The sequence below is a fragment of the Elephantulus edwardii genome, unplaced genomic scaffold (assembly GCF_000299155.1).
Source record: "Elephantulus edwardii isolate Elephantulus edwardi_28Jun2011 unplaced genomic scaffold, EleEdw1.0 scaffold00230, whole genome shotgun sequence".
Lineage (NCBI taxonomy): Eukaryota > Metazoa > Chordata > Mammalia > Macroscelidea > Macroscelididae > Elephantulus > Elephantulus edwardii.
In genome coordinates, this window is record NW_006399980.1 from 1,228,289 (window position 1) to 1,243,194 (window position 14,906).

The 14,906-nt window shown below is 40.1% G+C and overlaps 1 protein-coding gene across 1 annotated transcript; it reads left to right on the forward strand.

The window, feature by feature from the left end:
- Window positions 1-13,085: 13,085 nt before the first annotated feature.
- LOC102850663 (growth-regulated alpha protein-like) lies at window positions 13,086-13,978 on the forward strand. Its single transcript, XM_006898467.1, has 4 exons — window positions 13,086-13,176; window positions 13,262-13,385; window positions 13,511-13,594; window positions 13,921-13,978. The coding sequence occupies exons 1-4, from the start codon at window positions 13,086-13,088 to the stop codon at window positions 13,976-13,978; spliced, it is 357 nt and encodes a 118-aa protein (XP_006898529.1).
- The last annotated feature ends 928 nt before the right edge of the window (window positions 13,979-14,906 follow it).

A 14,906-nucleotide genomic window follows, 5' to 3' on the forward strand; every position in this document is an offset into this window, starting at 1 on the left:
AATGGATCTAGAAGTTACTTTTTTAACTATGAAAACAACCCTAATCCAAAATAACATAGTACACTGGAAAAATCTCCTGGACAAAGACTTTCTTTAAAACGTTAAAGAGTAAAGATGTCGTTTTAAAGGCATAGTACACCTGACTCCAGTCATGGTATTTCCCATTTATGATGTTACTATTGTCTGGTGCTAGTGAGTTGACTACCACAACAGATTGAAACCTTGCCCTCTCCTATATGCTCACAATATGAAAGTGAGATTATGAATAAATAAGACCAAAGAACAATTGATGGCTTTAAATTGTGATACTCTCAGAGTACTGATTATCCCATGGATTGTCAAAAGGACAAACAAATCTATCTTGGAAGAAATATAGCCAATGTGCTCTTTAAAAGGAAGGAAATTCCACTCTATTCCTATGTTGCTGAGTCTTAATCAGGAAAGGATGTTGGATTTTGTCAAATGCCTTTTCTGAATTAATTGCTAGGACCACATGGTTCTTATTATTTGCTTTGTTAGTATGGTGAACTAGGCTGATTGTTTTTGTTTTGTTGAACCAACCTTGCATACTTGTCATGAATCCCACTTGGTTATGATGAATTATTTTTTTAATATGCTATTGGATTCTATTGGCCAGGATTTGAATTATTTTTGCACTTACGTGCATGAGAGATGTTGGTCTGTAGTTCTTTGGTTTAGGGGTTTTTTTGTTTGTTTGTTTGTTTGTGGGGTTTTTTAAATATTTTTGCCTGGTTTTGGTATTAAGTTTATTATACTTGCTTCATAGAATGTGTTTGGGAGTGCTCCTTCAGTTCAAATGTCCCACCACAACCTAATGGTTGAGAAATTATGGTACTTTCACACAATGGAATACTACGCAGCACCCAGGAACAACAATTTTGAAAAATACTACATAACTTGGGGAAGACTGGAGAGTATTATGCTGAGTGAACTAACTCAGCTTCATAAGAACAAATACTATAGAATACCATTATTGTAAAAATAGAAGGATAACTAGTGAAATGTGTATGGGTGTCCAAAGAGGGAAAGGGTAGGAACAGAGTGTTGAGATGAGTAGGGGAGTAAAATTTGTTTTTCTATGTCTTACAAAATTGTTGCATTGTTTATATTGTAACATATTATATTGCAATTTAAAAAGAACCAAAACAAAAAAGACAGGATGGTGAGATTTTGCCAATATACTTTGGGTAATTATCAGAAAGGGCTGTTCCTTCCAGGAGGAGGACACCAAGTTGGAAAAAGTGGAAAGTCAGTGAAAGAAAATAATCTCAACCAGGTGAATTGGCACAGTGACTACTATTATAGGTTTAGCACAGTGGAGGTTGTGAGAATGGCTCAGGATTGGTTTCAATCTGTTGTTTTGAGTCAGAGTTGATTTGATGGCACTTAACAACAACACAATTGTAATCTGCATTCAATGCTAATCTCCAACTGAGATCTGCATTTAGAGTCTCTAAAACCTACATGAAAAACAACTTTTGAGATTAAAGTCTCATGCTAAGTAGGATGATGTGTAGGTTTTCGATATTTTATGTGTCTTTTCGGCTGGTGGCTGCTACATATATTCATTGCTCATCCCACTACCTCTATATATATTTTAGTTTGGTCATGAATGCAAACTGAATTAATAATAAAACAGATAATACACTGTATTTCATAAGTGCTTGAAAAAGGGATTCATATTTGGTAGACTTAGTCATTTTATTTCTTCTTCCTCTGTGGCTCAATATTTTGTAGATTGTTCAGTCCAATGTGCTTTTGAGAAGACAGGTTTGCAATATATCTCTACTATAACTGTGTAATTGTGAGAGTTATTGGTTCACTTATCTGCAAAATGAAGCTGTAATTACCACCACAAAGACTCTTGAAAAGACTAAATCACACTGATAATAGAATGGATTCTGATTCAGAACTGGAGTTTAGAAAATAAACCTTACTTATTCTTCCCTTTTCTTGGTGCATAACCCCTAAAGTGCACATGGCTTCTTCATAGCAATGGTCATAATCCTTGAGATAACAAGCAACCATTAAAGATAAGTCAGAAGCCAGAATCCTGTCCCTACTTACTCATGCTCCACTCCCTCCTCCACTCCCCTCTACTTCCTACCCATGCAGAACCACAACCCAAAGCCCAAGTGCAAATAGCTAACCAACAGCAAAGTAAGACATAATTAGACACAAGCTGTGTCAAATTTACCCGTTCTTGATAAGGCAGTAAAATAAAAAAAACCACAATGTTTACCCACTAGCATATGTATAAGATGATAAAATATACAGAACATTTGGTTGTTGAGGGCCTAGCTTTAACTGTTTATCTAGTAAAGAAAACAAGGAAATAAATACATTTAATATGTAACCTTGACAGATGTTAATGTTTTCACTACGGAAAGACAACATGGGGATTATAGGGATCTGACATTGTGGTGAGAAGCAGTAAAACTTGAAAGCAGAGTGGTCATCAGGCAGAGTGGAAATAATCAGCTCTTATCAAGTATTCTTTTTCCTAGTAATTTTTGGCATGACGATTGGATTGATCAGAAAATAAAGAACAAAGAAATTTATGAACACTTCCACCAAAACAGAGCTCTGGTGGCCTAGTGGCAAGGAGCTATGATGTAATCCCAAAGACACGCAGTTCGAGACCACCAGCTGCTCCACAGGAGGATGGGCAATCTCCCCCCATGCGATTAACTGCCTCTGAAAACCTGCCTGAGAGTTAGTTATGGGGTGGTTCCAACTGTATGGTCTAGAACAACATAAAAACCACCAAAATAACTATTAAACTACACTATGATTATGTGATGGTTAGTTTAGTTTTGCAGATCAAGAGGCAAAGGTCCTCCTATTTCCTGTTGTCACTCATGTTCTCAAAAACATGTGTGACAGATGGGATGCTTAATAAAAGTCAAACATTAACTATATAAAGGAATATCAATATAGTTAGTGTTGGAATGTGATGTTGCTTTTAAGGGCTGAGGACAAGGCATCTAACAAACAGAAACTTAGTTGAACAGTGTCACTGTTTTCCCACCTCCTGCTAGATTTCATTGATATAATATACCAATGTTATTTTCCTCTTGAATGAATTTTTAGATTAGTTGTTGTTGTTATGTGCCATCGAGTCGCTTGCAACTCACAGTGACCCTGTGTACAACAGCCCTAAATTCTGCTCTGTCCTGTGCCAATCGCACTGACTCTGACACTCCCATCCCGATTATTCCAGTCGCTGAATCAATCCACCTTCTAGAGGGCCTTCCCCTCCTGCACTGTCCCTCCACCCTTCCAAGCATGATGTCCTTCTCCAAGGACCGGTCTCCCCTCACAACATGTCCGAAGTATGTTAGATGGAGCCTCAGAATCCTTGCCCCCAAGGAGCCACCCGGTTTAACCCTTTCCAGGATGAATCTGCTTGTTTTCCTAGCAATCCATGGTACTCTCAATACTCTTCTCCAGCACCACAGCTCAAAGGCATCAATTCTCCTTCTATCCTCCTTGGTCATTGTCCAACTCTCTGATGCTTAACAAGTGATTGTGAAGACTATGGCCTGTATCAAACGCACCTTAGTCTCCAGAGAGACACCAGAGAGACTTCAGTGCTTTGGAGAGGTCCCTAACAGCAGACTTGTTGATAGTTATTTTCTTCTGTCCATCCACCTTCTCCAATCATGGATGCTATAATATTGTTATTAAGTATTATTAAATTTCACTTTTAATGTGTAGTATATGCCATTGTTATTACTGCTCCATGTCACTGAATCAATTCCAACTCATAGCACCCCATAAGACAGAGTGGAATGACCTCAGAGAGTTTCCTAGACCCAATTACAGCGCATAGGTTAAATACAATCAAGTCATTCTTTCTCCAGAATTCTACTCCAAATTATATCTAATTATCTCTCACATTTCTCAGAAAATGTTGCTCAAAATATAGTTACTCTTCATCAAAACCATCCCTTAAAAGCAGTGTAACTCAGAATTCTTTGTCATCAATATTATTAGAGTCCAATTGAAGAGAATCTGGAAGGTGATGAGGGACAGCAGGGGTTGGAGACCACAAAAAAGACTTTGACATCAGGGTTGGGGTAAAACTGAGAAAAAACTGGATAAATTATGTATACTGTATTGAAACAGATGAGGGAAAGAACAGATTAGAGGCGATATATGATTGAGTATTATGATTAGCACAGGAGTTCAGAATTAACGTTGCATAGAGAAGGGGGGGAAAGGGATGGCATAATTGTATACCAATGAAGGAAATTTTTTTTTCTTTTTCTTTTCACAGAGAGGAGTGAATTGGTGGGGAGGCGTGGGCAGGGAGAAAAGTGCAGCAATGAATGAATGGAAATCCAAAATCTCTGTAAATGTTTATTAAAGTTAATTTTAAAAATGTAAAAAATATTTTGGCTAAAAAAAGGGAAATAAAGAACATTGAAAAGACTATGGACAGTGGCTCAAGATTAAATCTTTACGATGATTCATGGTTTTCCTACTTGTCATCTTTATCTTTTACTTTGTATGCAATTTTCCTTTGTCCTTTACGCACTCTTATTTCAACTTCCTAAATTTTGTTTCCATAATAACAAAGTGATCATGATGTTTTCATCTTCAAAATAAAATTCTGTATGTTAGGTCAAGGAGAAACTTTCTCATTTCCTTTGTCTTTTGCAATATTGGAAATTCTGCATTTCTACATAGTGCATTGTATGATTGATTCTGAGGTGATTAACTTAGTAAATATTACTTTCTTATCTGTAACCCTTATGGAAACAAATTGAAAGGTCTTTTCACTTGTGGCATTACTAAGTAAATTTAAAAGACCCTTCTAGCTAGTAGTCCATTGTCTTACCATTTTAGTACCAGAGCTCCTTCTTTATCCCTAGATCAATAAAAAGAAAGGAACACCATTATGCCGTCGTCTTCTGCCGAGTCCTTTTGCCTTTACTTTGCTGGACTATCACTTTCATCATCAGGCAAATTGCCCATGAAAGCCAATCATGGATACTATAGCACCACCGCCTTGCTCTTCCTGATTGCTCCTATTTAAATCTGTCATTGGGAAACTAAAATGTCTATCTTTGCTTGTATTTACAGGTTTCACCTCTATCTTTTAGAAAGTTCTGGTGGCATAGCCCATAGAGAGTTTCACTGCTAACTTAAAGGTGACATCTCTCTGGCACTAGTGGCTCCACAGGATCAAGATAACCAATCTCCTTTTGTATGATTTACAACCTCCTGAAAGCCCACTGGAATATCAGCTATGGGTTGGTTCTGACTTTACTGCAATGAGTATGAGCACCTTTATCCTTTGGCCTTGTTGGCAGACTTGACTTACTTGCTCTGTAAGAACTATGGTTCTAACTCATTTCCCTATTAGCCTGCTTTTATATCAGCCTTGTTTCTGGCTCATCTGTCTCATTTGGGTTGACTTACAACCCTGAGAGAGGTTTATAGGTGACCTAGTGGGTAAGGAGTTGTTCTGTCTACGCATAGGCAAGCAATTTGAATTCACTAGTTGTCCTGCAGGAGAAAGATGGGAATCTCCTTCTGTGCCATTTTTGGCCCCTGAAAATCCCCTGAAGAGTCAGCTATGAGTCAGTTTCCACTCCATGGCAATGAGTTTTTTTAAAGTTGCCAAAATAGAATAAAGAAATCTTGGTGGTCGTCATGCTTCAAGGACAGTTTATTGATGTCCTGATCTCAAGATATTGGTAATGAGGCAGTAGCCTGAAACCATTTCCAAGCATTATTTTACCAAATATTTAATGAGTGCTTATTTTGAACCAAATTCATATTGGAAACAGGATTTCTTACTCATGTTTACTATGGCTTTGTTCACAATAGCAAAGAGTTGGAAACAACCCAAGTGCCCATCAACAAACAAATAGATAAAGAAGCTCTCTCAATAGAATACTATGCTGCATTGTAAAATAAGGAACTCATGGAATATTATACAAAATGGGTGACATTATGCTGAGTGAAATTTCTGTCACAAAAGGACAAATATTGCATAGGGCCACTGTTGTAAAATAGGACTGACATCGGGGTCTAGGGAAGACTCAGAAAGAGGGGGAAAATAATGTATACTGCATTGAAACAGATGAGAGATAGTACTATTTAAAAGGAAATATATGATTAGGTATTATTATCATGACAGGAGTCCAGAATGAAGGCTACACAGTGGCGTGGACTTTGGGGGAGAGACTGTATAATAATTAAAGAATTTTTCTTTTTCAGAGAAAAGCAAATTGGGGGGAGTTGGCAGGGAGAAAAGTGCAGCAATGAATGAACGGAAACCCTAAAAAAAAACACAAGTGAGACGGGACACTCTTCATTGCAGAGTATACGGTCCAGCATTGGGAATATGAAAACCAATGGCAACCTCTGCCTCAAAGTAATATCATAGAAATATCATAGAATGAGTTATGAGTTTTCCAATAGTGATGGTATTTAAGGATAAGCCCTATAGCTATATATGACATCTGGTGACTGGGTTATACATATCATCCTGCACAATCTCTGCCACACCCTGTCTCAGTGAGACAATTCTAGTTATAATAAACTGTTCTTTTTTTGTTCCCAAATTATACCACCCTCTTTCGAGCTTCCATGCCTTTGTTTGCTTAACCTTTTCTTTTTGGAATGGGCCTCTTACTTGTACATTTAGACAATATTCATTTCTAGATTTCCCCCTCCCCCCAATAGCTACTACATTTTTTACAATAAAGGCAATCAGGTACTCTCCTCCTCTGAGTTCCTGTATGAATGTACATTACAAAGTATCTTAGATCTCCAGACACCGTCATAACTTTCTGCTTCTATTCCCACATACCTTCATGAGTTCATGAAAGCAGATCTGTCATTTTTCTTTTTTTATTCTAGCATCTGATTCCATTTCAAGTTTATAAGTGCCAGATAAATGATAAGTGGATAGATGGATAACAATAGAACAAAAAGATCCACTTGTGATGAAAAATAATCTCTAGAAAAGTGTAAATAATAATTTACTTTGCTGGACTCTCACAGTCATTATTGGGTAAATTCTAGTGGTAAAAACTCTTATCACTAGACAGATAGGCAACATCAAGATGGCTGGAGAAAAGACTGAATCTGCCAACAGCTTCATCTCACTTGGACCACAGTTAACACAGTTGGTAACTGCAGTCAGGAAAGCAGGAGATGTATTGTTAAGGACCTTTCCAAATTATTGAGGAGTACTCAGGACAGTTTGAGGACTAAAATATGTCTGACTCAGACCATAGTGTTTCAGACCACTTATTTTTCATCTGAGAGCTGAACAATGAATAAGGATGACTGAAGAAGAATTGATAACTTTGAACTGTGGTGTTGGAGAACAGCACTGAACAACCCATGGATGGTCAAGAGAATGAATAGATATATTTTGAAGAGGGTACAGCTGGGGTGCTTTTTGAAGGCAAGAATAAAGGGAACAAGGAGAAAGGGTAAAATTTAGTGTGGAACTAGGACTTTCACTCCACATGAACACATTAACACTGTCAGTGCTACAATTGAAAAGATGTTTTGCAGTCTGATTTCAAATGTTGAAGGCACTGTGAACCTTAAAAGGTAAAAAAGAAAAAAGAAAAGGCAATTAAAACAGGAAGAAATGCAGCAGTAATAAACAGCGCCAAATTTTTACCCAAATAATAAGTAATACCAGATATATCTTGGTGAGGATGAAGCCAGAGTGTTCTTGGAGGCAAGGATGATGAGGCTTCGTCTCACATACTTCAGGTGCGTTGCTAGGATGGGCTATTCCTTGAAGAGGGACATGATGTTTGGAAAGGGTAGAAAGTCAACAAAGGAGAAGAAGACCTTCAATGAGGTGTACTGACATGGTGACAGCTGGGTTTTAATGTATCAGGACATGTGAGGATGGCACAAGATAGAACAGGGCTCAGGTTTGTTGTTTATAGGGTCACTATGGGTCATTCTTGACTAGACAGCACCAAACAACAACAATAACATTAGGTAAGACACTTTGACTGGAAAGAGACGGACTTTTTTTTAAGAACATTTGTTTGCTTGCAAAATCGAATAGGTCATCAGAGCCACTGAGGACCTAGGAACCTAAACAATGTCCACAATTATTTGTTCCATGTCATGTCTCGCTTGTGCTTGTCCTCGCACCAAGATCATTCTCAAGCAAACTTTCTTCAGCCATTAGCAACATGTTAAGCCCTTATTTCACCAATTTAGTAATCTCAGAAACAACCAAGAATTCTATTCCAGTCCTTTCAGCAAATACTTCAGAGTTTCTGATTTGGTGTGGTCATAGCTTACTTCTGAAACGCTCAGTAAGTGTGTGGGGTGTAGGAGGGGAATCTACCTGTGTTCCATGCACAGAAGGAAAGCAGAGTGGGTGAGGCAGTGGCACTCAAAGGAAACTCAGGGTGTGACACCAGGAAAAAGGAAAAGGCAGACAGACATGCAACTGGGCAGAGTGAATGGAGGCTGACCCTGGCCCTGGCACAGACTACTGCCTTCACCGCATGATTAATGCTGAAGGCCAAACATGTGTGAAATGTTGAAATCTGATCAAGTGCTGAAACTGGAATGGCAGACAATTGTGATCTGCATCTGAGCAAATGTAAACTCACCAAAAATTTGTTTCCCATTTCAGGAAGACACGAGTACAGAAGACACATCTCTTGGTTTGATTTTGGAGGTAATGGAAATAGGTTCATAAAGGAAAACTTTTAAAAATCATCTTTTTGCTTTTGAAAACTTAGAAACAGACAAAATTTGCAAAACATTGTACCATTTTCATATGCTGTTTCATCAAAACTAAGAAACCAGCTAATGGCCTTGCTTGCTTCTGATAAGAAGAGAAAACGGCCTTGTCTGTCTGGCTAAGCTAGCAGGTGGCTAGTAAATCAGAGTGGAATGTCCCTCCCTAAAGACTCTGTTTGTAAAAATCCTCCCCAGTAAGTTCACAGTGTGACTTCACATTCTACCTCTCCAGGATAAGGAACTCACCTGGGAGCTCCTCTTTTCCCACCTTTAATAAAGCTGCATTAAGCTTTCTCTCGTTCTCTCTGATTTCTTCTTTAAGTCCACTAACCTAAACTAACACCAACATTTGAGCATTATCATTAACTAGAGTTAAGTCAAAGCCAAAGTGCTGGAACTGACTCATAGTTGAGCCTCCAGTGGTTTTCAGGGCTATAAATCACACTGAAGGAGAGAGTCCATCTTTCACCCTCAACTATCTTGGCTTTCAAATCTTATTCGGATTTCAGTAGTTTTCCCACGAATGTCCTCTTTCTGTTCCAATACCTGATCTAGGTATCACCTTGTATTTATCTGTCCTCTTTCCTTACTCTCTTCTGGACTGTGACAGTTTCTCAGACTTTTGTTACTTTAAATCACGTTGACAGTTTTAAAGGTACTGTTCATATGTACCTTCTTCTAGAAAGTCTAATGCAGAAAATTTTAAAGGGGGGATGGGTAAGTGAATCTTTACATTACTTCTTTCATGTCTTCCATACCCCTTTTATGAAAGGATTCATAACAAGTTGAGTTTCTATTTAGGCCAAGGAGTGAAAAGCTATTTCTGCTTTGCATATTTAACCAATACATGTCAGGCACTTAATCCGTGCTGACTCCACAGTGTTGACTCATTTATCATAACAAGCTTAAGGTGGTAAGATATTTAATAACTTGCCTGTGATATGTGGAAACTGAAAAGAGGTAGGGGTTTTGGACACCTGGGTGCTGCAAGCAGGGACATTGGTCCCCAAGGTAATTTCTATCACCTCTTCTTCTTCTTCAGTTACACCATGCCTCACAGAGGTCTTACACCTAGCTGACGAGCTACACTTAAACCCTTGAAAACATATTAAGGAAAAAGTGGTAAGTGTAACTATTTAAAAGACTTTGAAACCACCATTATCTGTCTCTATAGAACCAATACAAAATAGTGGGACATCTTGCCATAAATGAAAAGTTTTGGGGTTGGTTTTGTGTTTTTTTTTTTTTAATGTATGATTGAGTGTTTCTTATTTCATTCACACACATATATTTGACACTTAAAGAGTGAGGGTCCTTATATCAGGTACCTGGGAGGGGTGTGGTGAGGGTGGTGATCAGACTATCAATAGAATCAGTTCTGATGCAGAGCTTTATAGCAACCCTCCATTAAGGGTTTAGAGGTTTAAAATCTTATTGGAAGTTATTGTCCATCATTCCGGAGCTGCTGATTGATTTAATCAACCATAGCCCCTATGACTTTTGGTTAGCAATGCAACATGCCTAGATAGGAGATCCATCCATCCATCCATCCATCCATCCATCCATCCATGCAATGCAGTCTAGTTGATTCTGACTCAACGTGACCCTCCATCTGTTTCCAAGATTGCTAATATTAATAGGAGAAGTGGCCCATAATTCTTCCTCAGAGTAACTGGTGGATTTGAACCTCCAGTCAAATTCACAACCCAACTAGTAACAAATTAGTGGATAAGACTCTTACTCACTTCTGTCACTTGATACTAACTCATAACTGACTCACCAGGAGGTTTTCAGGAGATTGTAAAGCACACAGGAGAAGAGTGACCATATATTTTTTTTAAGTATGTACAGAGTAACATTTTTACTTTAATTTATGAACATTCAGCCTATTAATATATTTTTGTTTTGTCTATTTTTATTGGTTTGCTTACAAAGTTCATATACATTGTACTTGACACTATTCTTCATTCACATTGTGTTTAATACAGTCATATTCACATCTATTCCACTATTAGGAATATAACCCAAGGACATTAGAATTGAGACACAGAGATTTGTATGTTAATAACAGCATTAGTCACCATTGTAAGCACAGAAAAATAGCCTAAATGTCCAACCACAACTGAATAGACTAAGAAATTGTGGTACATTCACGCAATAGAATACTAAGCAGCACTCAGGAGTAACAATTTTGAAAAACACTATATAACATGGGAGAGACTGGAGAGCATTATGCTGAATGAACTAATTAAGTCTCATAAGGGTAAATACTACATAAAGCCATTATTGTAAATGCAGAAGGATAGCTAGTAAACCATGTATGAGAACCCCAGAAGGGAAGGCGTGGGAGCAGAGGGGTGAGGATGGAAAGGGTTGAAACCACAGCGTTGAACAGTTTTGTGGGTAGGAGTGTGGTGAAGAAAATGAGAAGGATCCAGGTGAAAAGACAAGGCAATGGTGGGCAAGATCCACTGGTGATTAATTTTATAAAACATAATGCAGCACAGAAGGGGAAGACCCTCTATGAGGTGGATTGATTCGGTGACTGGGGTAATTGGGATGGGTGTGTCAGAGGCAGTGCGATTGATTGGCACAGGATAGAACAGGGTTTAGGGCTGTTGTCCATAGGGTTGCTATGAGTCGCAAGCAACTTGATGACACATAACAGCAACAACAATACATGAGATTGACCATCTTTCTCCTAGGGAGCCAATGGTGGATTCAAAATGTTTTGGATTAGCAGTGCAACTCCCTGAAGACTCTGCCACCACCAAATAGCCATTGGCCCCAACAATCATGGCAAAATTCTGATAAACTGAAGAGACATAACTCTCTGTCTCTCAGGATACCAATCAGTCCCCCTTGTAGGTCATGCCAACCTGGCCTCTTGCATTTCCACCCACTGTACGCAAGTACATTGGTATCCATCTACAACTTCTAGCAAAAGTGTAGCCTGGGACTCTCTCCCGTTTGGGGGGTGTGGGGGAGAAAGATTATCCCAGAGGCTGCTGATGTAAAAGATTTGGGCAGACAGTCAAGATAGGGCACCTGGAAGGTTCATCCAGTGATATCCATGGCAGAGTAGGGAGTGTTGATTGTACCTGGTGAGACTGTCAGACAGAGTAACACCAAAAAGATTATCTACAACATATATTTGTACAGTGTCTCAGCAAAGATGTATTATCTTTATAAAAGTATTTCTGTAGTGCTGTTGTGTACCACAGAGTCAGAACCAACCCAGAGCGGGTTCCAGAGGCCGTTAATTGCATGGTAGGAGACCGCTAGTCCTCTTCTGTGGAGCAGCTGGTGTACTCGAACTACATACTTCAGGACTGCAGCACAGCTTCTTGCCATTAGGATACCAGAGCTATAAAGACCTATTCTCCTGAGCTCCGTTTACATACATCAACACACAAGGTTAAAACTCAATGCAAATTTGTGTTTTCAACCTTCTAATGTGCTCTTGTCAGAGGCATCGCTGCTATCTAATTCAAGTGAGAGCTTAAAATCAACAGTTTAACCTGCAACACCAGTGTCACTTCTGCTTTCCTTCCTGCTACTGTTCTATGACTCTAGTGTGTCAGAAAGTGTGAGAATGGCACTGGATAGGACAGGGTTCTGATCTGTTGTTCAAAGAGTCACTATGAGTCCTAGTGACTCGATGGCACTAATATCATAACAACTGTTCTTACCAAATTATGCCAAATTTCCTGGTGCTTTAACTGCAGTATTTTGGTTTTTACTATCTGTGAACCTGTATCAAGAAATTTTGTAAGAATAAAGTAGTAATTCAAAAAAGGAGAATATTAAAAAAAAAAAAAACTTCTACTCAGTTACTAATAATGTAATAAAGGTCCAGATCAAATCTAGAATGATTTTTACAAATTACTTTCTTGTTAGTAACCATGATCTAAGAAATATTGCCTTCATGTCACTTAAAATTTGTCACATAATAGTCTATGAGGAAAATTGATAAGCATTGCCAAATATTTCTGTATTGTCTAACAGCAGAGGAGGTCCAGTGGGGGTCAGGGGGAGATGACAGCATGAATTACTGATTTGAGTGTCATCGCCCTATTGACGCCTCTGGGTCCGCACCCCTCTCCAGTGGACAGCTTCCTTGCTTCCCGAATCAAGGAACGAACCAAGAGCCTTGGGAATTTCCCTGGCTCAGGAGCAGCGGGCTTTCCAGCGCGCCATGGATAAAAGGGGCTCACGGGGCTCCGAGCCGCAGAGCCAGAACCTCAGGCCACCTCCAGCCGCCACCTCGCCCGCTCCAGACACCGCACACTCGCCCCTCGCCGCCCAGCACCATGGTCCGCGCCGCCTGCCCCGCGCCCCGCCTGCTCCGCGCAGCGCTGCTGCTGCTGCTGCTCCTGCTCGCCGCCGACCACCGCGCCGCAGGTGAGTCTGGGCCCGACCCCGGGGCGGCGCCGGTGCGCGACCCCGCGGCGAGCAGACCGCTAACCCAGCCCGCCTTCTCCCCCAGGGGCGCCCGTGGTCTCCGAGTTGCGCTGCCAGTGCGTGCAGACCGTGCAGGGCATCCACCTCAAGAACATCGCCAGTGTGAAGGTGACGCCCCCAGGACCCCACTGCGCTGCCACCGAAGTCGTGTAAGTCCCACCTCACTGCTGCTGCTGCTGCTACTGACCGCCTGTCACGTCCCCCGCGGGTGCCCCCTCGCTGACTGCCCCAGCCCCAGCGCTCTTCTCACAGCACTCTCCCCTTCTCTCTGCAGAGCCACTTTCAAGAATGGGCAGGAGGCTTGTCTCAACCCTGTGGCCCCCATGGTCAAGAGAATCATTGAGAAGATGCTGAAAAGGTGAGTTACTGGGTTTTTATTTACAACATATGCCTAGAGTTGTTGCTTACATGACAGATAAAAACATCTACTTCTGAAAACTATTTTATGGAAAATCAGGGGTCAAATCTGTAAATAAATTAGTGGGGGAGGGGAGAAAATCAGGGGTCAGCTGAAGAGTTGAAAAATATTTGTGATTATTGATTTCACAGTTAAATTGGCTTTCGAGATTATTAATTAGCTTTAAGTGTCAAAAGTTTATTTCTGCTTTCTATCCCCTTTCTGATCTCTTTCAAGTCAATGTAGATAAAAATACTTTCCTTGAAATTATCATTAATGTTACACAGTTATGACAAAGCTTATGACAACAAAACAATCAAGCAAACAAATTTCTACCTGTTTTAAAAAAAAAAGGAGTTTTGGGGCCCCTTCTCCATTTTATTCTCCACTTCAAACCTGCAAAGTGAACATTTTGATGTTCAAGCTTCATAGGTTCTAAGCTTGGTGGCAATGAGAAGGGTGTTTGCAGTGACACTGCCTGGGTGCCAACCTGGGTTCCATCACCTACAAGCTGGGTGATCCTAGGACATGATTTTATTTGTTTGAGACTCAACACAGTAAAAACAATAGTAGTTACTTCATGAGCTTGCTCAGAGATTTAAATGAGGCCCAGTGTACCAATAAGAGCATGATATAGTTTAGGTGTTTGTCACAAATAATGCAGGAGAAATCTCAACCTTCATCCTCCCTTCCAAATAAAGAGCATCTAAGAGTCTAGAGAGCAGTAAGCAAGCAAGCAAACCAGTAGAGTAGTGCTAGCATGTAGTGATGCCAACCAAAAGGTTGGCGGTTCAAATCTGCCAGCTATTCCATGGGAGCAAGTTGGACAGTCTCTTGCAGGAAAGATCACAGCAGTGGGAACTGGTGCAGGGCTGACATGAGTCACACTTGACCTGACTGCTGTGGGTTAGAGCCTAAGTGATCTCCGCCACACAAGAGAGTGGTTCCAGGCAGTAGCTATTTGGTAACAGTCCCAGGGCAGGAAATTCTACAGTCAGAAAATTCTGGATCCTAGGGGCAGGGCAGGGGAAGAGAACTGCATTATTAGCTTTCCTGAGCAGCAACTGAAGATAATCATTTTCCTTATTATAGTGACAGTTCCAACTGAGGAGGAAGCTTCTTGGTGACTATGCTGGAAGCAGGCTCTACCCTTCCAGGAATTGAAAGGAAAAAGAAAATAACTCCTGGAGACACTGGACTGGGCTTACGTTGGAACATCTCTGAAGAAGTCTTCTATTTATTTATTTATTTTCAAAGAGCCTATATAAGTATG

Excerpts from the sequence above, each read along its gene's own strand:
- LOC102850663 (XM_006898467.1), top strand. The coding sequence starts at position 13,086 with ATGGTCCGCGCCGCCTGCCCCGCGCCCCGCCTGCTCCGCGCAGCGCTG. Across the intron at positions 13,177-13,261 it reads CGCCGACCACCGCGCCGCAG|GGGCGCCCGTGGTCTCCGAG; the intron begins GTGAGTCTGGGC and ends CTTCTCCCCCAG. Across the intron at positions 13,595-13,920 it reads ATTGAGAAGATGCTGAAAAG|TTATGACAAAGCTTATGACA; the intron begins GTGAGTTACTGG and ends AATGTTACACAG.